The 24,999-nt window shown below is 35.4% G+C and overlaps 5 protein-coding genes across 5 annotated transcripts; 2 read left to right on the top strand and 3 right to left on the bottom strand.

The window, feature by feature from the left end:
- Positions 1 to 1,479: 1,479 nt before the first annotated feature.
- On the bottom strand, positions 1,480 to 5,478 carry LOTGIDRAFT_197134 (hypothetical protein). Its single transcript, XM_009067454.1, has 11 exons — positions 5,466 to 5,478; positions 5,091 to 5,156; positions 4,632 to 4,805; positions 4,134 to 4,321; positions 3,848 to 4,007; positions 3,555 to 3,666; positions 3,105 to 3,255; positions 2,834 to 2,978; positions 2,240 to 2,411; positions 1,835 to 2,016; positions 1,480 to 1,562 (listed from the first exon to the last, which is right to left on the bottom strand). The coding sequence occupies exons 2-11, from the start codon at positions 5,149 to 5,151 to the stop codon at positions 1,498 to 1,500; spliced, it is 1,410 nt and encodes a 469-aa protein (XP_009065702.1). The 5' UTR covers positions 5,152 to 5,156; positions 5,466 to 5,478; the 3' UTR covers positions 1,480 to 1,497.
- A 1,705-nt stretch (positions 5,479 to 7,183) lies between these two features.
- Positions 7,184 to 10,071, bottom strand: LOTGIDRAFT_236509 (hypothetical protein; the record flags this gene model as incomplete). Its single annotated transcript, XM_009067453.1, has 3 exons — positions 9,534 to 10,071; positions 7,940 to 8,185; positions 7,184 to 7,440 (listed from the first exon to the last, which is right to left on the bottom strand). Exons 1-3 carry the CDS (start codon positions 9,775 to 9,777, stop codon positions 7,184 to 7,186), a joined length of 747 nt encoding a protein of 248 aa, XP_009065701.1. The 5' UTR covers positions 9,778 to 10,071.
- Positions 10,072 to 13,503: 3,432 nt separating this feature from the next.
- Positions 13,504 to 17,999, bottom strand: LOTGIDRAFT_222526 (hypothetical protein; the record flags this gene model as incomplete). Its single annotated transcript, XM_009067452.1, has 2 exons — positions 17,749 to 17,999; positions 13,504 to 13,866 (listed from the first exon to the last, which is right to left on the bottom strand). The coding sequence occupies exons 1-2, from the start codon at positions 17,803 to 17,805 to the stop codon at positions 13,504 to 13,506; spliced, it is 420 nt and encodes a 139-aa protein (XP_009065700.1). The 5' UTR covers positions 17,806 to 17,999.
- Positions 18,000 to 19,617: 1,618 nt separating this feature from the next.
- On the top strand, positions 19,618 to 21,226 carry LOTGIDRAFT_151079 (hypothetical protein). Its single transcript, XM_009067451.1, has 2 exons — positions 19,618 to 19,863; positions 20,524 to 21,226. The coding sequence occupies exons 1-2, from the start codon at positions 19,807 to 19,809 to the stop codon at positions 20,848 to 20,850; spliced, it is 384 nt and encodes a 127-aa protein (XP_009065699.1). The 5' UTR covers positions 19,618 to 19,806; the 3' UTR covers positions 20,851 to 21,226.
- A 471-nt stretch (positions 21,227 to 21,697) lies between these two features.
- LOTGIDRAFT_204770 (hypothetical protein) lies at positions 21,698 to 24,017 on the top strand. The gene is made up of 5 exons (XM_009067450.1): positions 21,698 to 21,786; positions 22,369 to 22,487; positions 22,842 to 23,006; positions 23,228 to 23,293; positions 23,839 to 24,017. The coding sequence occupies exons 1-5, from the start codon at positions 21,720 to 21,722 to the stop codon at positions 23,941 to 23,943; spliced, it is 522 nt and encodes a 173-aa protein (XP_009065698.1). The 5' UTR covers positions 21,698 to 21,719; the 3' UTR covers positions 23,944 to 24,017.
- The last annotated feature ends 982 nt before the right edge of the window (positions 24,018 to 24,999 follow it).

Below are 24,999 nucleotides of genomic sequence, written 5' to 3'. Positions count from 1 at the left end.
ATTTGGAATACAGAATCAAGATTTAGTCTTTGAGTTCCGTTAAAATATTGCGTTGGTGGTGCTCACAAACTTTAATTAAGATCTGCGCCATTCCATGTGTGTGAATTTACATATGTTTTAATTAAGGAACATAACTCAATTGTTAGCTTAAAGGGGAAGTGTGTGCCAATCCTTAATCCCTTCTCCTAATATTTGGAGATTTTGTCGATTTAAGTCAATTTTTGTTACCTGTAGAAGTTGTAATCTCTGGTTTTTTTTTTAACTTCTTGATGCTTTTAAACCATTCAATTTTTTTTTTACCATTAGCATTGTTTTCATCTATTCCGTTCAACTGTGATACACATAAGATTTGTCCAGTAAATAAGCACACACCTTCTCTTTAAGTACTTTATTGCTACCTCGAAATTTGTACCAAGAGTTTTTGAATTTATTTGAATCTGACAAGATTGTTATGAAAAATTTGTTCTTTGCTTGTAATAATTCAACCAATCAAATGTTCTACTGATTGGGAAATTCACTACCACACTTGTTTCACAATTGTAAGCAGTAGATTGGATATAGATTTATTGATATAAATTATTTACCTCTGTCGTATTTTGTATGATCACGATTTGAGTGAAGTATTCCATAGAAAGTTAAGCGAAAGATCTAGAGCTTCATTCTGATCACCGGTGTTTTAGTGCAAGCTTAGCTTCAAGAAGGATATTATCAGATCAGATTATATAGAGTTCTTAACCTAAAATCTTGAGCTGCACTCGGCTAACAGGTGCTTTAGTCCAAGCTGGGTTTAATACATTGTGTTGTCAGGTCACGTTTTGACTGAAGTAAACCATAGAAACTAATGAGGCGAAATATATTGAGTTGTATTATAAACAGAAGTTTGTTATAAATTATTGAGTATATAATAAGTATTGTTATCATGTCTGTTTTACCCAAAGAAAAGATATTGCTATAATCATGGAGTTTTGTAAATTCATCCCGAGGTTATCCCCCATTAATAAGCAATTTAAAGTTGACATATGAGCAGACGACGATCCAAGTAGCATACGACGAAGTCTTCTCAATGTCGTGGCAGATGAACGTTCATCGAGCTAACGATTGATCTATTCCAGTGTCATAGCAGACAAAATCCAAGTTGCTTACAAAGGTTCTTTCCCACCACCTAGCAGACGACAATCCATCTCGGTTACGATTGAGATTGTCTCTATCCTAGCAGAGACAACATCAAGCTAACGTTTAAGATATCTCTCTGTCCCAGCACAGACAATCCATCTAGCTAACGATTGGGCTATCCCACTATCTTAGCAGATGACAATCCCTCGAGCTTACAACCGAATTTTCCCACAAGTACATGTAGTTAGTCTTCAACATCGAATCCTTAATTCAACAAATCCGTCAACGAGATCATGATTGGGTTAGATTTCTTAATATTTCGTCCAAGGTTTAACAAGCTATTGCCCTTATAAAAACAATAATGATATTCATAGAAATAATTTATTAACAATGGCATTTTCGTTTATCAGCTTGTGGTAGATTGTTGGTGTGTACCAGATGAGTGAGACCTATAAATAGATACAAGGAGTTGTATATAATAATAATAATAATTGCAAGAACCGTAAGCATAACGGTATTGAAGTGGTGCGGTCCATCCTGGAAATCGCTCATATAATGAAAGGTTTATCAAAAGATTCGTACTAATAATGGTACATCTCACAAGTCTTTTTTGAATTCATCACATATCCTCCCGCTTCAAAGGATGAATAACCGACCAAAACATCTGGGGGAGTGCTGACACAACTACCCCACCCCTTGCCCAGATTTGATGCTTACTTACCTGCAAGAGCGGACTGGAAACCAGCATTGTAATCACAAGCTACCTCATTGTGCACATAGTCATCTCGTTTGTCTACATACTTATCGTGTTCATCAGGACCACCTACTAGAGCTCCGACTAGGACATGTGGACTGGGGGCTGAACTGTGTAGAATACTAGAATCACAATGGGCATGACAGGACCTGGAAATTAAACCATATTGAACATTGAGTTAACATTGTTGTTGGGTGGTTTTACCAGTTTCCACACCGACTTAAACTTACAAGAGATTTTCTGGCGTTTGTAATTATGTATAGATGGGTCATCTATACCTTCTATTTGTATAATGTATACTTGTGGTCTAGACTAGACTATGACGTGACTTTCGTGATTTCCATAAGGCTTGAACTGAACACTCGTACTTACGCTCCTCTATGATGTGGTCTCAATGGATAATGTTTACCAAAACCAATCATGTAGCTGAAACATTTATTGTTGTCGCCCAGGATATAGTTAATTTGACCCTGCGCCCATTTTCTTAACGATAGAGCATCTATACCATGATCGGCAGCCATCAGAGCCATGAAGGCAGTGTTTGCTAAAAATAGAAATGGATACCGTCATAAGACCACTGACACCCCCTCAAATATCTCTACTTTTGATTACAGGTCAGCCTTGAGTGCTTCTGCGGGGATGTTGTCTGGTCCTACTGCCTTGCCGCTTGTCAGCACCTCGAGGACTTTCCTAATTTCCATCTGTTGTCTGCCCAAAATTGATGTTTAGGTCACTGTAGTTGTTTATTGTAAACTTAATTTCAACAAACCACAAAAATATTTATCCAATCGTGCGAATAGGTAATGAAAAATTATTAATATTTGATTATCAATTTGCCTACTGGTATTTGAAACTATTTGTATCTGCGTTACTCTATTTGCTAAGTCTTTGGAACTTGAAAATGCCGAAACGTTTTGCTTCTAAAATGATTTTGATGAAAAAAGATGACAATTGGACAGTACATACCTGCATATCTGGTCGAACCCCACTGGTCTCTCCAAGCTAGTCCACAAGGTGTGTATTTGATTCCACCACCAGGCTTCCATCCTTTAAAATATCCCTCAATTTCCTGCTTGTATTGGTTGTCTTTAGTGGCTTCATACAGCAGCATCTATAATAGATAGAGCTTATGCTCAATTGTACTTTATGATATGGAATTGACCTTCGCGTCTTACTACATCTTTGTGTTCATCTCCTACTGCTTTTGTTTGAGATATATTTTGGGTAAGGGACTTACCTGGCAAGCAATCTTCTTGTCGTCCCAAGACAGAGCCCAGGCCCAAGCGTTTTCATGGAAAGATTTAGCATCATTCAGATATTGGTGGTCTTTAGTTGCTTTGTATAACCACATGGCGGCTTCACATAGTTCATCCTTATACCCACTTGATCTGTAAAGACATGCCACGAAATTGAATATCCAAAAAGATATTAAAGGGATAGTCAGATGGTAAAGCACAGTTTAAGCTATCCATAACACTCTTCACTATCCGACAGTTTTACTCAGTTGCAGGAAAAAACAGGAGTCAGATTTGAATGCAATATTGTCCATGGGTAGCTGGAAATGAACCTCTTTTATAGCAAATATTTCGACGATTGTATCCCTTAAAGTGATATAACCAGGATTAGTACATAATTAAATTGAACGAACGACGAAAGAAGGAAACTAAATCAGGAATTAAATTCCAACCTGTAAAACTGAGAGGCTTCAGGAATGCTGGAACTGTAGATTCCTTTGTGATTCTTGGCGAATTGGTACAGACTTTTAGCCGAGTTCAGGAGTTTAGAAGAATAACCATGATCTGAAATCAAGGAATAAAATCGAATCGTTGTTCTTGTTGAGGAATTACTACTGGGTCTCTCTGTAATTAGTGATGGGCGATCGGGCCTTCAAAATGAAACAGCGCACTGGTCTAATACGCCGAGTCATCGTCGAAATTCCAACGCCCCCTACCATTTCATGCCACAAGACTCTTTCACTACCTTTTGACTTGAAAGCAATGGATCCAGCAGCGAGGGCAGCAGCAGTTCCACCAGCTACGTCGCTTCCGGGTTTACTAGCTGTCACTTTGTAAGCTGGACGTGCCATGGTCATGTCTTCCGGCCTTCCCCAGAACGAATGATCTGCGTTTCCATTACCGACCTGAAATTTCAAAATGCATGTTATTTTTTAAAATAATTATACTTAACACGGTTTACCTGTAACCTAGCACCAATTAATTCCCGGTGTCCATTAATATAAGTTTTATCGACGAAGCCAAAGATTTACCTGTGCATAGTACGTCTGACTGTGAGGGTTCCAGCACTTCAAGAAATAATCCAGTGGCCACTTGACGCTATCATACATCTGATTGATTTGATGGCTGGATTGGTAGGCGTCTTTCCACTGAATAAATCCCCAGAGTAACAAGGTAGTAGACGAAGCCATTGGCAGGTTGAACTTTACATTGTCTCCAGCTATATACATGTAAAGACATATTTATGGAATTAAATCTCTACGTGTTTGCATGTTATGGAGAAACATCATTCAATATGCAACTAGAATAAGTTGGCTGAAACAGTGGCATCACGCTGACAACCGCAATCGTCATGTCTGCTAGCTAGTTCGACACAGTGTGTCGTATGCGATGGAATAACTTGCTCTTTAGCGACTTCTATGGCTCTTGCATGTCCACAGCCGAAAGACTTAATACATTTTTCATGTTACCAATGTCCTCGCCGACAATAATGTGTCCCTAAACAACCAATGTCGTGAATTGCGACTTACCATCATACCATCCACCTGTAAGATCTTCACCATGGGAGCCTTTATCATGCAGAGCTGAGTCTCCTCTCCATTTGATAGGATTGTTGGACGGTAGTTTACCAGAACGTTGTGCGTCAAAGAACAGGATGGATTTCCCCAAAGCATCACCATAATTATAGGCTGGCTTACCACCTCCTGCCAATGGTATATTAAAGTAATAGCCATTCTTACCACAAGAACTGTCGGATTAGCTTCTCCCCATAACCCACACAGACTGTAGCACAATGGGCATCGGCTTACTGCCCCATCCGAACGGCTAGCCGCTTTTTTCAATTCAGTCCTTCCGAATAGCATCACCAACAGGGGAAAACCTAGATTGACAAAACTGAAGGATTGAACCCTGAGACAATCGTCTAACTCACTGAGATATTGCCGTTCCTGATGGTAACTTGTAGGATTTCGAGGATGAAATAGCTTTACCTGTATGCTGACCACTCACTACTGATAAACCAACAACACAAACTAGTAGTACGATCATCATGGGAACTGTACAATAGAGGGATTAAAAACTTAATTCATAGAGTCCAACAAATTACATGTATGCACATCTGGTTTTCAGGACAGTAACTTTAGCCTACTCTTTTCTTTTTAATTCTACCTGAAGAAATATATTTAATGTGCACAGTCTGTAGACCACGGGACTTCACTTCATTGTCAGTTCAACGTTTTTCATGTCATTCCCTCCGACTTGCATCACTGACAGTTTAGGATTTAATCTTTGATTTTTGTGTTAACCAGCGAACATAACTACCGAGCCACCACGGCTCAAATGCCATAAAGTTTCCTCTAACTTACCTGCCTCACTAACGGCCTTCCTAAAAACTACTGTATCTAAACCGTGTCCTGTTTTTTAACTACAATCTAATCGAAACCATGTGCTGAACTCTCACGACCTTGACCCAGTGTCATTAACACTGCGTAACAAGAGTGCAGTGTTTTAAAAACTTCTAGACGAAAGTGCTACTATGTTTTTCTTCCAGAAGGTTACAGATTACTTTGTACCATAGCGACATCAATGGTTACTACACGTTCTCTAAACGTTTTCAACGAGAAGATGCAAGGCAAAATCGTACAAAATGTCTCAGATAGTGAACAAAAGTACATCAACGATCCGGCATCAGACAAAAGTACAACAGTGATCCAGTCTCAAACAAAAGTACAACAGTGATCCAGTCTCAAACAAAAGTACAATAGTGATCCAGTCTCAAACAAAAGTACAATAGTGATCCAGTCTCAAACAAAAGCACAACAGTGATCTAGTCTCAAACAAAAGTACAACAGTGATCCAGCCTCAGACAAAAGTACAACAGTGATCCAGCCTCAGACAAAAGTACAACAGTGATTCAGCCTCAGACAAAAGAACAACAGTGATCCAGTCTCAAACAGTAGTACGACAGTGAACCATTTTAAGTCATTGTGGTAATATTGTGATCTTGTAAACATCTTTTGTAAAAGTTTTGAAGTGCTGTTAAATTTGAACTGTATCAAGCAAAACTAAGTTGAAGAGGTAAGGAGATACGATTTGTATGATGTCAGTTGAAGGTCAATAAAAATCTGTTTATTAAAAAAACGGGCGAATATTTAATCTCTTTTTATTCATCTTTATGTAACAGTATTTATTTCTAATGTATACCTAGTGTATCATCTCTAAGTATTACCTGGTCAAGGTTACGTAAATACGGATTTTGGGAAAAAAAAACTTACGTACTAAGATCCCACTAAGTGGTCACATTCTTTTGAAATTTCGAGATGAAGTACGTCACCTAGAGGGGTTGTAAAGGGGTTTTCTCAAATTTTATGTGTATCGGGAACTCTGATCAATTTGCACTATTCCAATTTTCAATCAGACGTCAGTGGTCCCTGCAATTCCACTAAAACTAAGTGTTCAATGACGTCACTAAGGCCTTGTGTGATAAAGCATATTTTGCGATTTTTCGAGGGGATGGTCACCTATCGTTTTGATCGTCACCGTTCTTTTTCAGCGAAATACTTCACACGAACTACAAAAATGGATTGAAATCAGGAATTTGAGACAAAAGTTTTAATACGCTATATACAAATAGATGATAACAAAATAATAAATATTTCTAAGTTCATCAAAGTACAAAAATTATGAAAGTTCAAATATGAAAGTTTATTTAGACAAAAAATGAAGTTTTATCGAAGTCGTTTTGAAAATTAAAGTTAATTTTACAGTGTGTGAGAAAATTTGCCACCATTTTGGTGTAAAAACTCATTGAAAATTCGCGGAAGAATATTACATTTCTGTAAAAATTCATCCAAAATGGGATGTCAACTTTTGCAGTAAAAAAAAACACAAAAACTCACAGAGCATTCTTAAGTTTCGATGTTCGAATTCGTGATTATGAAAAATCGCGAAAGAATCACGGTAATTTTTTACAGTGTACATATAAAAAACTTATTATGGCAAGTAAGTAATATAATAATGATATACATGATTCTCGATATTGATGGCGGTTATCATTATTCAAAATTCATAAATATGTCGAATTTTAGTTGCCGAAAAGGGTCTTAGAATCAACGTCAACGCATTCTTTCTGAGTTGGTGAAAAAATTCTTGGTGAACCACTTCGAGATCGGGCACAAGTACCAGCTTCTAGTGTACGGCCATCCTGGCAGTTGGCGTAGTACGGGGAAAATGAACGACCTTCCCACTCTTGGAAGCCATTGCGTTTACCCACACAGTTAGGGTATCTTACCCCACAAGGGATACAGTGAGCTCGTGGACACTGGTTTTGTAATTGGTCACCTACAAAGAAACAAAATCCAAACTGATACATGCCATGGTTCGAATACAAGGTGCATCCAAATGAGTGCAATGGGATTTAACATACATAAGACATTGGTTAAAAATTCTCACACAGATCTCCCAAGCTATTAAGAACGAAACATAACAACTTAGGTTCACTAGGATCCTTTCTACAAGTTGGTTCTTTGGCCTTTACGTTTGGCCCTAATGATTTTATAAGGATAGCAATTTAGATTCACGAGGATCCTTTCTACCAGTTGGTTGTTTGACTCTAACTCTTGGTAATGATTTTATAAGGATAGGAAATTAAGATCCACGAGGATCCCGTCTAGTAGGTGGTCCTTGACCAAGCCCTTGACGAGGATATCATAAGGATAGCCTCTCAGGTTCTCGAGGATCCTGTCTACTTGGTGGTCTTTGGTCAAACCCTTGATTTCATAAGGATAGCTTATTAGATCTTTCTGGGATTTTTCCGAATCCCCTTTTCAAGTATACTTACATGGACTGGGTTTAATCTTTCTACTACCACACTGTGGTTCAATGGTGGTGTAGTCCATATCACATCGTTTGTTTATTCTATCGAACAAGGCTGGGTAGGGACATTCGTCTCGGAATGGAGGGAGGTTGCCAGTGTCATCTACGACAACTTTAGAGCAGTTGTAAAAACCGGCGCAGTTCTCCTCGTCAGCGAAAACAGCGGTTGGATCAGTGGCACAGATTGATTTGCCTTCATCGTAGGATCGAGCTAAAATAATAATTGGAAATTCCATTAAATGATAGTTTATACCAAGTTGATGAGTTGCGAAGAAACGTCGTGTGTTTCCTCAACGTAGCATCAGACTGAAATTACAAAAGGGTAACCAATAACCAATAGAGCTAACATCATAACCTATCTCAACAACTTTAGTTTCTTGAATAGTTATTGGGCGTTAGAAACAGATTTTCAGATTTTTCAACCTGTTTCCCATGTCAGTGATACTGTCCAGAAGGGCTGATATGAAAAAAGATAACCCATTGTCAAAAGTAGCTTCATGCCGCTGTAATGGTCATCTCCACTTGCGTAAAATGCCAAGTCATTTTGTCCATTTAGTTCTTCAAATACAAAGATACAAAGATTCACTTAAAGCCCTTATTAATTCAAATCCCATTTGAAGTCAATTGAGAAGAATAACAGGGTTATTGATATTCAAACAGCGTACAAGGCTATTTGTTCTTGTTTTTTTAAGATATTCTAATAGTCCCTCGCCATCTCACCACTAAACCAGGTGGTCCAACTGTCATAATAGTGGTAATACCCTTAACGTACTAAATATTGACTTAAGTTTTCTAGATACTTTCTTATTGTTACTTTACTTGTTCAAAGGGCGAGACAAGATGTCATAATAATAGTCACTGGCCATTCGCTAAGACGTTTACTTTTTTATATGTTCTTCTGATGATTTTCAATTACGTTATCCGACCACGATATCAAGGAATTCATCCTACCCTGATATCATGACGTTATCCGATCTACATATCCATGACGTTCTCTCACCTGGATACCCACGACTTATCCGACCACAAAACCCATGTCGTTCTCCGGCCTATACATCCACTATGATTTTAACGGACATTGATATCCATAGTTGCAATTACCTGAATTTAACGTGTAGAATGACATTATCCGACCTTAATATTCATAGTGACGTTATCCGAAATTGGTATTAATGGCGCTATCCAACCTCGATATCCACAATGGCGTTGTTAGATTTTGAAATTCGTGATGTTATTAACCTCGATATCCAAAATGACGTTATCCGACCTCGATATTCACAACTACGTAAGGTGCGATAACGTTATTCACAATGTCTTTATGAATGTAAACATTGAAGCGCCAAAACATTCAACATCGCGGTAGCCGTTTGGTGGATGTTTTTTCAGCACTTAATGACGTAAAATATGGCTCTCAAGATATTTTCTAAGACATAAACTGAACATTTTTATATATCTCTTGGTATAGTTAAGTTTTGAAAACCGTTAATGGACAAATATTTCGGAATAATGAAGGGTTTCCAAAGTTTTACAAATGAAAATAAATATAATCATGTACTAACCTATGAGTTCTGGTGGTGATCGCATACTGCAGTCATCTAAACGACCAAACTTTGTAACACATTGCTTGGTGGTGGCTGAAAACGTTTGATCCTTGCTACATTTCAACTCGAACTTGAAGACGGAGTTGGGACCGATCTGGAAATAGAATTTAGTACAATCCCCTTCGAATGGTAGTAACTGCCAGGTAACGGCGGCGTTGGATAATCCAAGACAAAGCACAAGAACACTGGTTTGTAACCACATTTTGGTTTGATAATAACTCCCGCGTTATGCGAGCGACTTCGTTTAAAATCTGCTTTCTGAATTAGAATTCAGTCACACTTTTTATATACCGAAGTTACGAACGTAACGCCCTCTTTTGTGGACTTTTATAATACGTCATCATTGAGATACACCTTGTATTTGATTTAATCCAACCCAATAAACGTGAAAAGTTTATTAATCAACACATTTCTATAACAAATCAGGTTACATTTTCTTTTGTGGCGTAATAAAAGCTAAACGTTGATCCAGTGTTCGTGTTTTCGTCTGTTGACAGTCTAGATCATTCTGCATGTTTTAATTGTAATTTGTATAGTGTCGGGTACATCTCCGCTAGCGTGACCTTTACAGTCCACCTTTTTCACTTATTTTACCTACAAATACTTTTTTTTTAGTTCGTGAAATCACAAATTCTTATCAACTAAACATAATGAATTGAAACTTTATGTTTCCGTGTAATGGTTTACATCTAAAAACGTAGTTGATAATACAACTGTAAAGGGACAGGTTCGCCATCCGTTTGAACAATCGGAATTATTTTTTTAATTAAGCAAATCAGTTATAGTGTTCACATCTCACCTTCGAAATTTTAGCCTTCAAATCGAATGTGTGTCCAGAATTATCAGTAATAGTATTTACAAACTGTCGAAATTTGAGTCTTCAAAGCCATGTGTGTCCAGAATTATCTGCGTTTAGATGTTAAAATGACGACTCGTCAATTTCAGATACTCTGTGATATATAGAAAAGACGTATTTTGAAATAGAAAGTGGAATTCCTAGTTTTAGATATTTTGTTGGTATTTCTGAAGACTATTTACTTATATTCAAATATTTAAGTTTGAATGATTTTTCGTATACCTTTTTTTAATGATGTTGATTTTAACTTGAAAAGTTGACTTTTTGCTTTCATTTTTCATTTTGACAATGTCTTTCGATTGTGCTTTTCAATGACAAATCGCTACTTCTTTTATCCTAATATTACAGTGGTAAAGAGACCATTTTAAAGTTGCTTATTCTCTTGCAATGTTTTATGTTAATAAAACAATATGAAAGGAGTGCAATTTTTAAGTATTTTTTACATATTTTTAAGTGCACGAATTCTAATATCATATCATGTGGTTTGGTCTTTGTGTACCACAAAAATACTTCAATCAAACTCGACCTTGTGGTGAGCTAAAAAAAACAAAAACAAGTACGACCTTTTTTCTGATCTCCTCTACAATGTCATTTGATAAACGATTTAAAACGTGTCCGAATGACGATCTCGTGGTTTATAATTTATAAAATTCGTTTGACCCAGCACTGGCCTTTCCGGTCAAAAATGGTTTATTGATCAATTTGGAGTTATTTTCGTCGATTTTCTATTCCGTATTTTTGGTTTCTTTAAAAGTCACTCAATGTATACTACTGTGATATAAATTTTCACAAGATGGTGTTACGTGGAAATCAGACATCGTTTTACAATATTAAAATAAAATTAACAAATCATAAGATGTGGATTATTGCACTATCACAATAAAAGTTTGTTTGTACTTGGTTTGGTGAAATTCGTTCAATTTTGTATTTGAATTGGAACGCATAGAACTTCTTAGAGCAAGCCCTATGGTGGTAACGAGGAGTGTCTAGAAATTGCCTGAAAGGTGGTGGGTGGGTGGGGGAGCGAGGTGTCTCTAACAGAGTAGGTCGGAGCCTGGGGGCTTTCCTAGGAGCCAACGAATTTCCGACGTCCTGAAATGAATCTTGAGCATGACTTAATTTAATCTACCCCCCCCCCCCCTCCCACCCTGGGGGCATGCCCCTCTAAATACGCCAACTGGGTGGCAACAACCCCTATAGTGGTAACAATCCCTTATTTGGTAAACAGTCTTCAAACAATACTTGCCATTCAAAAAAAAAGGAATTGCGTTTGTCATTTTGATTAAGTATTGGTCATGAGTTTCTATTTTTAGATTTTCTTTTCTTTTGTTACAAATTTCACGACTATTTTGAGTAATTCAAATTAAAATCTGTTGCCATGGTAACGTATGTAGGTATTTATTCTTGAAGAGTTGTAGTCTAGTCTATATGTTTTACGAGTGTTTACATTCGGCGTAACAAAATTGAGTAAAAGCAAATACTCAAGCCTTTGAATGTGTTGGAAATTTTGGCCCATTGTTATTGTCTTCAGATGACACAATATCAAATTCATGAGAATATTTCTGAAAAATTTAACAATAACTATTTTTCGAGAGACTAATTGTTATATTTTTGAAATAGAATAATGATTATATGCTGTATAAAAAGGATATTTGCGCATATCTTTATTCCATTGGGCCTAAATCATACATTAGATATTCTTACAAAGCAGGTTCGCCATTTTTGCTTTGTGGAATTTGTCTTGAAAATAGTCTTAAGAAGTACTGGAAATGTACGAAAATCGCATAATTCCTCCAAAAATATCCCAGACAAGGAATTTTTTTTAAAATATCTTTTCTATATATAGCAGTGTCTCAAGAAAATATAAGTCGTAATTTTAACTGTCAAACGCGGATTATTCTAAATTACATGGATTTGAAGGCTCAAATTTTGACGGTGAGCTGTGAACACTATTACTGATAGGTTTAGCTAAAAAAAATTCCGTTCTGAGACTAAGGTACGATTGGTCAAAAAGAAAAATGGCGCACAGTCCCTTTATCGTATATACGATAAGAAACCATATGTGACTCCGATATGGTTCAATGGTTCAATGGTTATGACACTGCAAACCTCTTGTGTGTCTTTTTAACGTTACAACTCATTATGTTGGTATGGTAAGGTTTGAGAGGGAACAGTGGATGGTGTAAGAGCGATACAACTACAAGTATTTCTATTGTAGTCAACAAACTCGACATTCCTCGTCGTCGACATGATGAAAACATCTGTAGATAATTCACGTGGGACCAACCCTTGAACTTATGATTTTTCGGATTAATCTCCAATACACTGTAAAGATGTGCTGTAAAATACCTCCCCGGCATTAAGGTGTGTATTCTCTTTTCTTCTTTGAATTTGCGAAATATGATTAATTTATTTACGATGTCCATTAGTCCAATAAGATATAGAACAGTATGATATAAAACTCTATTTCATTTCATTAGTTCAATAAGATACAGAACAGTATGATATAAAACTCTATTTCATTTCATTAGTCTAATAAGATACAGAACAGTAGGATATAAAACCCAATTTCATTTCATTAGTCTAATAAGATACAGAACAGTAGGATATAAAACCCAATTTCATTTCATTAGTCTAATAAGATACAGAACAGTAGGATATAAAACCCAATTTCATTTCATTAGTCCAATAAGATACAGAATAGTAGGATATAAAACTCCATTTCATTTCATTAGTTCAATAAGATACAGAACAGTAGGATATAAAACTCTATTTCATTTCATTAGCCCAATAAGATACAGAACAGTAGGATATAAAACTCCATTCTATTTCATTAGACCAGCTAAAACAAGAAATACACGTGCTAACTGAAAATCATTTTATTTAAATATATCATGAATGTGAACACAGTTGATTCATCAACAAGAACACAGTCGAATCATTATCAGAAAGTTAAAAAACCACAATCATAGTTAAGAACAAAATAATCAGGAATCTTGGAAGTCTTCGTCGAAGATCCACAGCCAAATGTCACTTAGCCGTTGATGCGTTGGTCACACACTATTGTAGGTATTATCCTTTTCTAGAAATGTCCCCCGGTTCGTTCACATGACGAACTATAATAGTACTGCAAGCCAAGCCGATAGCTTCACAGATGGGAGCCAAGCAGCAGTTAACGTAGGTACCAAAGAACTTCTGGAGACAACCCATGTTGATCATCCAGTTGCGGAGGCAAGGAGTAATGTGCCAGACGTGCTCGAAGGTAATAACAGCAAACATACATCCCCAGCATAGCGAAAATGGTAACGCACAGATCAACGTAAGGAACTTGTAGCAGCAATTTTTACTGCAGTTAAAACACAATCTTGTGCAGGTCCAGCAACATTCGAAACTGTGAGCTCCATCAGGTTCGGCTATAACGTCTTCAAATTGGACCTGAAACGGAAGGAATGGGATTTAGATAAGAATTGACTGTTTGTTTTTCATGTGCATTACTACACATGTCAGTCGAGATCTGACGTAATTCTTCTGCGAATCATGTTCACTGTGGAATTTTTAGCCAATAGCATCAAAAATTGTTATGATTTAGACAGACTTTGAAAGAGAATTTCTCGCTCATTAATAGAAAATCTTATATTGAACAGAACATAATGAATGGTTGAATTAGAAGCATTCGTGTGTCGTAAATTCGTGGATTCCTATGTTGTCGTGGTAGATCAAATTTCTTGTTATGTTTTACTACTGTTAACAACTATGTTTTTTTTCTCTGTTCTAATTGCCTACATTAACATAACTATTATTGAAACATTGTTTTTTGACCTTCTGAAACAATTTAACATCATTCATTCTTGTTTTTATTTTATTTCGTGCGATCATTAATTCGTGGTTTGGCGGATCCACGAGTCCCCGAAAACAAAAGTCGATGAAGAAATTTAATGGCTAACCTTCAGATGGTCGTTGATATCATTGGGATCTCTGTTAAGCATATCCATCTTGAATCGTGAAATGAACACTGAGGATTTAAACGAAACAACAAATACGTCTTGAACCAACCGTCTTATAAACAGGGGCACGATTTTTATATTTGACTTTTGCTTTTATATTGAGACCTTATTCATCGACATTGGTAACCAAAATAAATAGATCATTAAGGATGGTTGGTGTCAGTAAGGTTCTGAAAAGGGGGCCTTTGTTGGGTGAATGGGGTTCTAAGAGGGGCAAGGGGCTGTGACAAACCTGAGGGTATCAATTCCTATTCTTTCATGGGTAATGAGTCAAAATTGAAAACTGAATCCAATGTAGATGTCACATCTGTGATAGCGTTTCTTGATAAAATGAGTTATTTCCCTTCTTGTGTTTCGGGAAATTCTGCAGATGTGATGATATGATGATGCTCTGCACCTAACTCTTGTCCCTCAATATTACACCCCCCCCCCTCTTTAAAAGGGAAAATATATGCGCCCGTATTCGCACTAAGTCATTTTGTCACCCGATTTTGACTATAAAGGATTCCATTATTGTCTGCAATGGCGATATTGTGATATGAAAACGCCTCGTTATGTATGTGAGCCATTGTTGGTAGTTGACAAAACGAAGACACCATATACAATGGCGGATACAATAGCGAATAACAATAACTATTGTATTTCAAAATAAAGAAATTATTGAAGTAATAAATACTATTGAATTGTGCATTGTATAATATAAAGCGAAAGTCACATTGACGCAAGTAAAAAAAATCGATTTCAGACAAGTTTTCGTTATTAGCCTTCTATACAGCAGTAAAGTAGGACGTAAAACTCCATTTCATTTCAGAGTCATGTATTTCATGTATTGATTTTGTTTCATTTAGCTCTAGATATTTGGTTTCATTTATTTTATGTGGGTTACTTACCTTCGTTAAGTTGGGTTCCAGCTTTGATATTATTGAACGTAAATATGTAATAGTGGCTGACTTGTTGAAATGAAATGAAGTATATACATGTACTGCTTTTCTGGATGACGTGTTGGAGAGAAATGTTCATGGGCTAGAGCATAATTAGATAGAGCGATATTTGCCAGTGTGAAGTAGGCTTTACAGATATTAATAACCTTTACATGGAGTACAAAATATCTGCTTGATTAAAAATATACCCTTGAAGGTACATTGAGCATTTGTAATATAGCAATAATATATTATTCAGCTATTAAAGGAATTTCATACATTGAAATTCGGTCGATTTTCTCCTTACTTTAAAAGGACAGATTCGCCAACCGTTAGACCAATCATACCTCATACCAAAGGGGGTCAAAAGTGGCATTGGGTGTCCCAAGGGAACACTCTACTAAGTCAAGAGTCAGATTTGATCACAATAGTTTTATTTACATTTAGGTGACATCATTTATTTGGGAACCCAAACTAGGGGTTTTTTACAATAGAAAAAGTATTTACACATTGTACAGTAAATGGATTAAAGAAATTACGAACCAAAAAATACTATAAAATATCACAAAATATGCCGATGGGAACCCAAAATGGGTATCAAATATTATTTACAAATATCACACAATATGATGGGGTATGACCCTTAATTAGTCACATTTGGGTCATAAGTGGGGGAAAACATTACAAATATCACAGAATATGCCGATGGGAACCCGAAAAGGGTCCAGGGGTACAAAGATACATAGAAAAATTAGAAAATATCACAAAATCCAAAGAACATAAAATAAAAAACAAAATAATGCAAATATCACAGAATATGCCGATGGGAACCCGATAATGGGTATACAAAATTACAAACCAAAAATATTACAATTATCACAGAATATGCCGACGGAAACCCACAAAATGGGTAGAAAAAAATAAAATCAAATATTCATGTACATTTATATACAAATATCATAGATTATGCCGATGGTAACCCAAAACTGGGTAACTGGAGAAAAAATATCATCAAATTATGTCGGTAAAACCGAAATGGGGTAAAAATAGATAAAATATTACGAAAAATATGTATTTACAATTATCACAGAAAATGCCGATGGCAACCCAAAATTGGGTGAATAATCCTTAGTACTGGATTTGAGGTAAAAATAATTTCGAAAAATGGTCAATTGTTCCTTTAAGATAGTACTATTCCTTTTTAAATGCACTAAACATGAGTCCTAAAGATTCACAGCATGGATCTAAACAACAATGGACACACATTCCATAAAATTTCTTTAAACAGCCACATTCTATTTCTAATACTTTAAATAATGGAGTAATAAACCAAACATGAGTAAAGGCGATACTAGCAAATTCACAGCCCCATTCAGCAGCTATACAGATTCCACAACATAGAGTAGCTAATTTATACCAGAAATTCTTCCAGAAATTAAAACAACAATAAGAAGCTTTCCAAACACAATCTATACTGTGAGCACCATCAGGTTCGGCCAAGATATCTTCAAATTCAACCTGAAAATGAAAACAATTTGGGCATAAAACTTCATTTCATTTCATTATACAGAACAGTAGGATATAAAACTACATTTCATTTCATTAGTCCAATAAGATACAGAACAGTAGAATATATAATTCCATTTCATTTCATTAGTCCAATAAGATACAGAACAGTAGGATATAAAACTCTATTTCATTTCATTAGTCCAATAAGATATAGAACAGTAGGATATACAACTCTATTTCATTTCATTAGTCTAATAAGATATAGAACAGTAGGATATACAACTACATTTCATTTCATTAGTCCAATAAGATACAGAACAGTAGAATATATAATTCCATTTCATTTCATTAGTCCAATAAGATACAGAACAGTAGGATATACACCTCTATTTCATTAGTCCAATAAGATATAGAACAGTAGGATATACAACTCTATTCCATTAGTCCAATAAGATATAGAACAGTAGGATATAAAACTCTATTTCATTTCATTAGTCCAATAAGATACAGAACAGTAGGATATAAAACTCTATTTCATTTCATTAGTCCAATAAGATACAGAACAGTAGGATATACAACTCTATTTCATTAGTCCAATAAGATACAGAACAGTAGGATATACAACTCTATTTCATTAGTCCAATAAGATATAGAACAGTAGGATATAAAACTCTATTTCATTTCATTAGTCCAATAATTACAGAACAGTAGGATATAAAACTCCATTTCATTTCATTAGCCCAATAAGATACAGAACAGTAGGATATACAACTCTATTTCATTAGTCCAATAAGATATAGAACAGTAGGATATAAAACTCTGTTTCATTTCATTAGCCCAATAAGATAGAATCTTAAGAACAGAAGAATCTTTTGTAAACTTACCCCGATGTGATCGTTGATGTTGTTAGGGTCTCGATTGACTAAATCAAGGTTCTGCATTTTGTAGAGGAGCTGCTTCAAATGGTTCCAAAAGCTAAAACGAAAGTTCTTTTAGATCTTAAGTCCTTCAGATTATGGTCACTCTACTTTTAGTGAAGAAAACCGTCAGCTATCTAAGGATAACGTTGCCTGTTCGCAAACGACAAAGTCCAAAACAAAAACGTCCCTTTCGGTGCTATAGAGCTATACAAAGCTCATAAAACGATGTGATGCTTGTTCTACTGATCTTGAAGCCTTATATATCACAATATACCAAGGTGTATCGGCCATCTTGTTTGTTGACGGTCGTTGGTGGTTGATAATATGTTTACATGTAAACAATTGTATCGCTGTTTACAATGATTACACATTGGTAATGAGCTTATTCTATTTTCTACCATTCAAGTGGCTAATTAGCCCCCGGATTATCGTTAACCCTTGATTATCCATTGTGTTTATTATGGACCATTTGTTACCAGTACTGTTACGATTAAGACGTGTTTATGCCCGTATCGTAAATGTTAGAGACGTAAGAGACGGGGCATCTAAACGGGGTCCTTTTGGGGCAGCTGTCGAAGAAATATTGCCCCTCCTAATTCAAAAACAAATAGGGGTTACTGTCCCACAGAATTTCATATACAAAACTTTTCACAACGTTTCTACAATTTGCATTGCAACTCAAGTTTATGCTAAACTACTTCAGCATTTCTCTGTGCGCAACGTTTCTACAATTTACGTTGATATCATGTTATGTTTAGAATATGGTATACTACTACATTTTTTTTTTATTGAACACAAGGTTTCAACAATTTACGTTGGCAGTCTCAAGTCACAGAGATTAATGAATTAGAATACAATTTTATCACTTTCTTGAATTTAAATAAGTACAACGTTTCAACAATTTACAATGTTTGCGCTTGATAAATGATAATATTTACCAAAGATCTAAACAACATTAGTCATAAAGCGTCATATGATCAAATTGGAGTGAAAAATGGTATAAATTTTTAATTTCATTTGGAAGATTTGATTAACTATTGGTCATTTAACGACATATTTGCCCATATTGATGTATAGTTATGATTCCAGTGGGAATTCGTGCTTCTGTTTAGAGAAACAGATGGCTTCGGGACTTGGGGTTAATATGGCGAGCCTTGTGGTCCAAGGCCTGGAGGACAGGCAAAGACATAGCCCCTTGGGTACAAGACCTAATACACCTTTTAAAGAATAAAAAAAATATATAAATGGTTCTGTATCTTTGTATGTTCCTTGGCAAATTCGATCTATAAGAATCTGTTTTTTTTTTTGTTTCGGAGGGGGGTGGGGGTGCTTGTGTAAAACACATGTGACGACAGGATGACATAGATTAACGTCACGTCCGGTCCCAAACGACGAAATGCCAAAATGATCAATCCCTCATTTATTAGTATTTTTTATACACAGGTAAGTGCACTTTCCAAAGCATAAATGGATTGGATTGAACACCCTTCCGCTTCTTGCGAGCTATTATCTAAGAGTTAAAAATGTTTTTTCTTATTACGAAAATTCGAACCGACGTACAATAAAATCGTCTAACAATTCAAATCTTCAAGGTCAAACAGATTGGATTAATTTGCGATTGATCGCATTAATAGAAGAAAATACGTAAATCTCGCGATAAATATGAAACTTTAATCATAACGGGATTATAGCGTTAATTAATCCGATTCCATTGATTTGATTACGTCATTAGCTTAATGAGGGTCTGTCCTGTATTTTGGTTACCGATGGTCATGGAAACACACAACAGAAACAACTTCTGTCCATATTTAAGGCTCATGTCGTGGTAACAAAAATCATACAGCAACTTTCCAGCCCTCAGTCAGCTCAGTGGATCTTTACGGAGTTCAAACAGTCACTAACGCAACCTCCATTAAATTTCGGAGCTAACTTAAGCTTTCAGAGCTCAGTTGATACTATCGGAAACACTTCCAACATTTAAAGAAAGTCAGTTCGTATTGTCTTGCTGTTTTAGTTTTGAAAATGGAAAATCTTGATTTAGTCAACCGAGATCCCAACAACATCAACGATCACGTCGGGGTAAGTTTAATAAAATATGTTAAAACTCAAATAGTCCAAGAGGGTAATATAACGGGAAACACAATAATAGACGAGATTTGCTTTGGTAAAGGTATTTATTTACGATGAGTTAGTTTAAAAAATGAAATGAAGTTTTATATTCTACTGTTCTGTGTCTTATTGGTCTAATGAAATGAAATGGAGTTTTATATCCTACTGTTCTGTATCTTATTGGACTAATGAAATGAAATGTAGTTTTATATCCTTCTGTTCTGTAACTTATTGGACTAATGAAATGAAATATAGTTTTATATCCTACTGTTCTGTATCTTATTGAACTAATGAAATGAAATGTAGTTTTATATCCTTCTGTTCTGTAACTTATTGGACTAATGAAATGAAATATAGTTTTATATCCTACTGTTCTGTATCTTATTGAACTAATGAAATGAAATGTAGTTTTATATCCTTCTGTTCTGTAACTTATTGGACTAATGAAATGAAATAGAGTTTTATATCCTACTGTTCTGTATCTTATTGGACTAATGAAATGAAATATAGTTTTATATCCTACTGTTCTGTATCTTATTGGACTAATGAAATGAAATGTAGTTGTATATCCTACTGTTCTGTATAATGAAATGAAATGAAGTTTTATACCCAAATTGTTTTCATTTTCAGGTTGAATTTGAAGATGTCTTGGCCGAACCTGATGGTGCTCACAGTATAGATTGTGTTTGGAAAGCTTCTTATTGTTGTTTTAATTTCTGGAAGAATTTCTGGTATAAATTAGCTACTCTATGTTGTGGAATCTGTATAGCTGCTGAATGGGGCTGTGAATTTGCTAGTATCGCCTTTACTCATGTTTGGTTTATTACTCCATTATTTAAAGTATTAGAAATAGAATGTGGCTGTTTAAAGAAATTTTATGGAATGTGTGTCCATTGTTGTTTAGATCCATGCTGTGAATCTTTAGGACTCATGTTTAGTGCATTTAAAAAGGAATAAGGCATCGAAATTAACCATTTCGACCACCAAAACCAGACAATTTTCGAACTCTTTTGAATCATAAATCAAAAGGGAAAACTGTATTTTGCTTTTCAAAAGTTTAAAGTTAAATTTCTGCTTCGTATGGCCTGATTACTCCTTTGGATACCCGATACCTGTTTGTGATTTGGCTTCTCGTCTCGGCTTTGTTTTATTGTATTTAGCCTACGGGCCGTTTTTGTGATATTTTTTTTAGTAATTTTCAGTTCTGTATTATTAATTTATTATATTTTAATATTAAATCTATTTATTGATAAAATTTCTTATATTTCTTGAAAATTTGATCAAGATACTACCATATTAGATCTAACGACAGGGCGTAAGAAAATTTGTGAAATTTCATGAAGACGACCTCTGACACTTCGTTCATTATCCTCAGACATTCGCTTGGTTTCAGCACACCGGCGACTGCAGAAGCAAAACTTTGGACTCGAGGGACCCATCGCCAAATTATATTCTGCATTTTAAGTAATTTGAGAGAGTTCTCTTTCAATATTTCCACATTTTAACAAATGTTCCACCAAATAAATATAAGCGTTTATCAAAATATAAAGCAAATGCAGCCATTCCCTAACCAAGTACTGCCTATTCTACCAGTATTTAGTTAGGGGTTTAGGGGTTTTATCTTACGCTTGGGTAAATTTGAAAAGGAAAAAGGCCACATTAGACTTATTTTAATCCTCTTGCATTGTCAAATTAGCCCTCAGGCTAAATCTATCCCATTAACACCTGTCGGTTTCCTTAGCCAATGGCTGTGGTCTGTGCTAAGTGATTTATAGCAGAGTTATCTTTCTTCCGTCTCGCTCTTCAGTGACACGTTCTCTTTCAAGATGGCAGCCACCACACACAAGATGTTTCTCGTAGCTTGCCTTGTTTTTCTACCAATTTTTGCTTCAGGTATTGTTACAATTTTTTTTCAAATCATGAATGTTTAGTTTGTAATGTTTGGATTTCGATGAGGTTAGAATTGATGTGTTATTTGCAGGATTGAACCACAAAACAGTGGTTGTTTTTATTTTGTTTTGTGCTCAGTGCTTGCTTGCGTGGCATCAATATCATAGGATAGCAGATGATCGCATTCTGAAAAGCCTTGTTTTGGCATTAGTAATTCAGTTATCTTCTCTGAAACAAGGAAAGCTATAAAAGAAATTCCCTCCTTTGTAGAACTAGAATAAAGACGATTTTTGCATAGAATTGATTACCAGTACATAATAAGTAACATTGTAGACCCATAATCTGGACCTTCTGGCTTCTGTGCACAATGCAACGAAGGAATGTTAAGTTTTAAGGTCTTTGGTCTGAACTTGTAAAAAAACCTTTCAAAAACTTATGGTTAGAAAATCTGTAAGTGTAGAAATTTACATTGAGAAACACCATCATACTGTACTTAAAACAAAATGGTTGGTACAAATGTTTGTCTAAGGAGACCCTTAGTTAATATTCATCATCATTTTATTTGACAATATAATCTATTTTCAGCGGACACCTGTCTAGGTCCCTCGGTCTCAGCTGAAACTTATACCACCTCAGAAGTGACAGTCTCTACAGAAACAGTTTTTATTGCTCAGTTTACTTTGACTTGTAAAAATGGTCTACAGGTGGGAGAAAAACTTGATATTGATATAGCTCATAATATTAAAATATCCATACGTGGCCAGTCAATTCTAGTCATTTGATGATGTTAACAAATATGGAGTCTAAATTTAGCCTTAGTTTGTAATTCTCTTCTAATTTAGCTAATTATGAATAAATTATGAACATGTGAGACAAATTGGTATTTTTCCAAGTCATTAGAACACCTCTACTTTCTATTTGTACAAGTATTAGCATTTTCATTTTCATTTATGAAAATAAAGGAACCCATCTTTAATATTTCACATGCATAAGCTTACCACATCTATATAACTATGTTGTACTATGTTGTACTATGTTGTACTATGTATATATTGTAGAATGTAAATCTTTATGCTGAGGTAGCTGGTAGAATGATCCCCGCTGTAAAAACCAGTAAACCTAATGAATATCAGATCAGTATTACTGATGAATATAAAGCATTAAGATCAGGAACTTATGAAGCTAAATTTTATGATGAAGAAAGTTTCTCTGCTCTAAAGAAGGTAAGAGTGTTTGCTAACGAGGTTTATTTGTAGGTAGAAACTATACAGTCTAAACTTATATTGTGTCCAAAAGTTTTCTTTTGAATTGAGAAGATTCGCAATTACATTCGGTGTTGTTAAAAGAGAAAAAAATTAAATACATCTGGTTGTGGTCTGTATATACTGATGTAAATTGTAGTTGTCTCCCCTGATTAGTTCTATATCTGTATTGTTTGTTACAGGCCAAGAGAAACAATGAAGATAGTAACTCAGTAACACCATTATTTTCTATTAATATTAGCCATTCTGTAAGTTTAAATTTTACTTAGTCTTAGTATCTTCAATACTCCATTGATACTGCTTGCTTCTCAAGCGCATAAATCCGTCTTCATTAGCCCACATGGTGCAGAAAAGTAGGACGTAAATCTCCATTCATTTCATTTCAAGCACATAAAGATGGAAAAAGCTTGGATTGGACAATAAACCGAGACTCTGTGAGCTACAGACTTTTGCAGTTTTTGTAGACTGGAAATTAGTACTTAATATTTGCCTCCAAGTCAACAGACACATACTGTGGCAGTTCATTGTCATTTAGGCACAGATATTTTAAGCACAAGTCAGACACAATACTTTAGGCAGGCTTCTTTTAGGCTAAATTGATGTTGTGCCTAAATCACTTTGTCTATATGACCTGTGCCTAAAACACCATGTCTAACTTGTGCTTAAAATATTTGTGCCTAGTTACCACTGCTTACCACTGTGGCACATCATCTCATTAGCCCACATGTGGCAATTCCCTGATGTTTAGCCAGTGCTTTATTCTTTAATTATAATTTTTGTGTGTTTTTTTCAGGGTCTTTGGCAAGGAAGTTATATACAAAGTGAATTTGTAGCTGCATGTGTAGCCATCTTGGTCTGGTGGTTAGCTTTTTCCGCAAAATCCAAACTCAGCCCTTAATTTAAAAAATACATTTTCTAGTTTCATTTTGTAAAATATTTTAATAAAAATAAATTCATTCCTTTTAACTGTAATGTGTGTTCTTTTTTTTTTATTTGAACCTTGATATATTATGTGGGTGTTAGTGGACTATAGTATAGTCAGATTAAGGTGTTAGGATTTTACACGCACTCAAACTTGGTCATGCTTTTGGCGCTAATAACCAGCACATATTATGACAAATATTAATTCTTCCAGCTAAGCCAACTGAATTTGATATGAAAAAAATTGTTGTTTTAAATGTTGAAGATATTAATTTCTTCTTTTTAAAAGAATAACAAACTCTCAGTATTTAAATTTCTTGGCTGTTTTCCTTGAATACTTCTTCAGTCCATTTCCTTTCAAGATAATACAAATTTCTTGGACATCTTCCACTGATACCAACTCCCCCCACTCCCCTTTTCCTAAGTGCATTCCCTTCTGGTATAGTCATATTGCACTTGGTTTAGTTGACATAGAGTGAAATCACAGTATTATTTCAATATTGAAAGACCCCCAAAGTGGTTTTTTTTTTACGTGTTTGATATTGACTCATTGGTTGTGTTGTTTTTTATCAAACATCATAATCAATGTTACCACTAGCTCGTACCAACAGAACTAATTTTCTTTTGTGACGTACCAAACCTTCAAGAATGTTCATGTTTGTTTCAATTAGACTAAAATTTCGACCCCCAAAAAAATGATATGTACCCCCACTTCATTTCAAACACATTAAAAAATGTGATTTTTATACGATTTTGCCCTAAAATATGTGTCGGAATGAACTTAATCAATTCAGTTTTTTAACATTTATTGGATACGAACCCTCTCGGACGCGCCCTAGGTACCGCATTTAAATTGCAATCGTGACAGTTGTTCCCCCATTAGGTCAGTTTGCCCCCTATTTGTACCGCCACTGCCCCTCCCCACCATTCCTGACGTTCCCAGAGTAGAAAGAATTCAGGTGTTGTATTAATGAAGTAAGTATTTTAAGAATCAGAGTAGTATATGAATGAAAAGGACCGTAGTTATATTTCT

The sequence above is a fragment of the Lottia gigantea genome (genome assembly GCF_000327385.1).
Source record: "Lottia gigantea unplaced genomic scaffold LOTGIsca_82, whole genome shotgun sequence".
NCBI classification, from domain to species: Eukaryota; Metazoa; Mollusca; class Gastropoda; family Lottiidae; genus Lottia; species Lottia gigantea.
Note: the sequence above shows the minus strand (reverse complement) of the source record. Positions and strands in the feature narration are given on the sequence as shown.

Coding starts and splice junctions, on each gene's coding strand:
- LOTGIDRAFT_197134 (XM_009067454.1), bottom strand. CDS start 5,151: ATGATGATCGTACTACTAGTTTGTGTTGTTGGTTTATCAGTAGTGAGT. Junction 4,008..4,133: donor GTCAGACGTACTATGCACAG/GTAAATCTTTGG, acceptor TTGAAATTTCAG/GTCGGTAATGGAAACGCAGA. Junction 2,412..2,833: donor GGGTTCGACCAGATATGCAG/GTATGTACTGTC, acceptor TTCTATTTTTAG/CAAACACTGCCTTCATGGCT.
- LOTGIDRAFT_151079 (XM_009067451.1), top strand. CDS start 19,807: ATGGAAAATCTTGATTTAGTCAACCGAGATCCCAACAACATCAACGAT. Junction 19,864..20,523: donor ACATCAACGATCACGTCGGG/GTAAGTTTAATA, acceptor TTTCATTTTCAG/GTTGAATTTGAAGATGTCTT.
- LOTGIDRAFT_204770 (XM_009067450.1), top strand. CDS start 21,720: ATGGCAGCCACCACACACAAGATGTTTCTCGTAGCTTGCCTTGTTTTT. Junction 21,787..22,368: donor TCTACCAATTTTTGCTTCAG/GTATTGTTACAA, acceptor ATCTATTTTCAG/CGGACACCTGTCTAGGTCCC. Junction 22,488..22,841: donor CTTGTAAAAATGGTCTACAG/GTGGGAGAAAAA, acceptor TATATATTGTAG/AATGTAAATCTTTATGCTGA.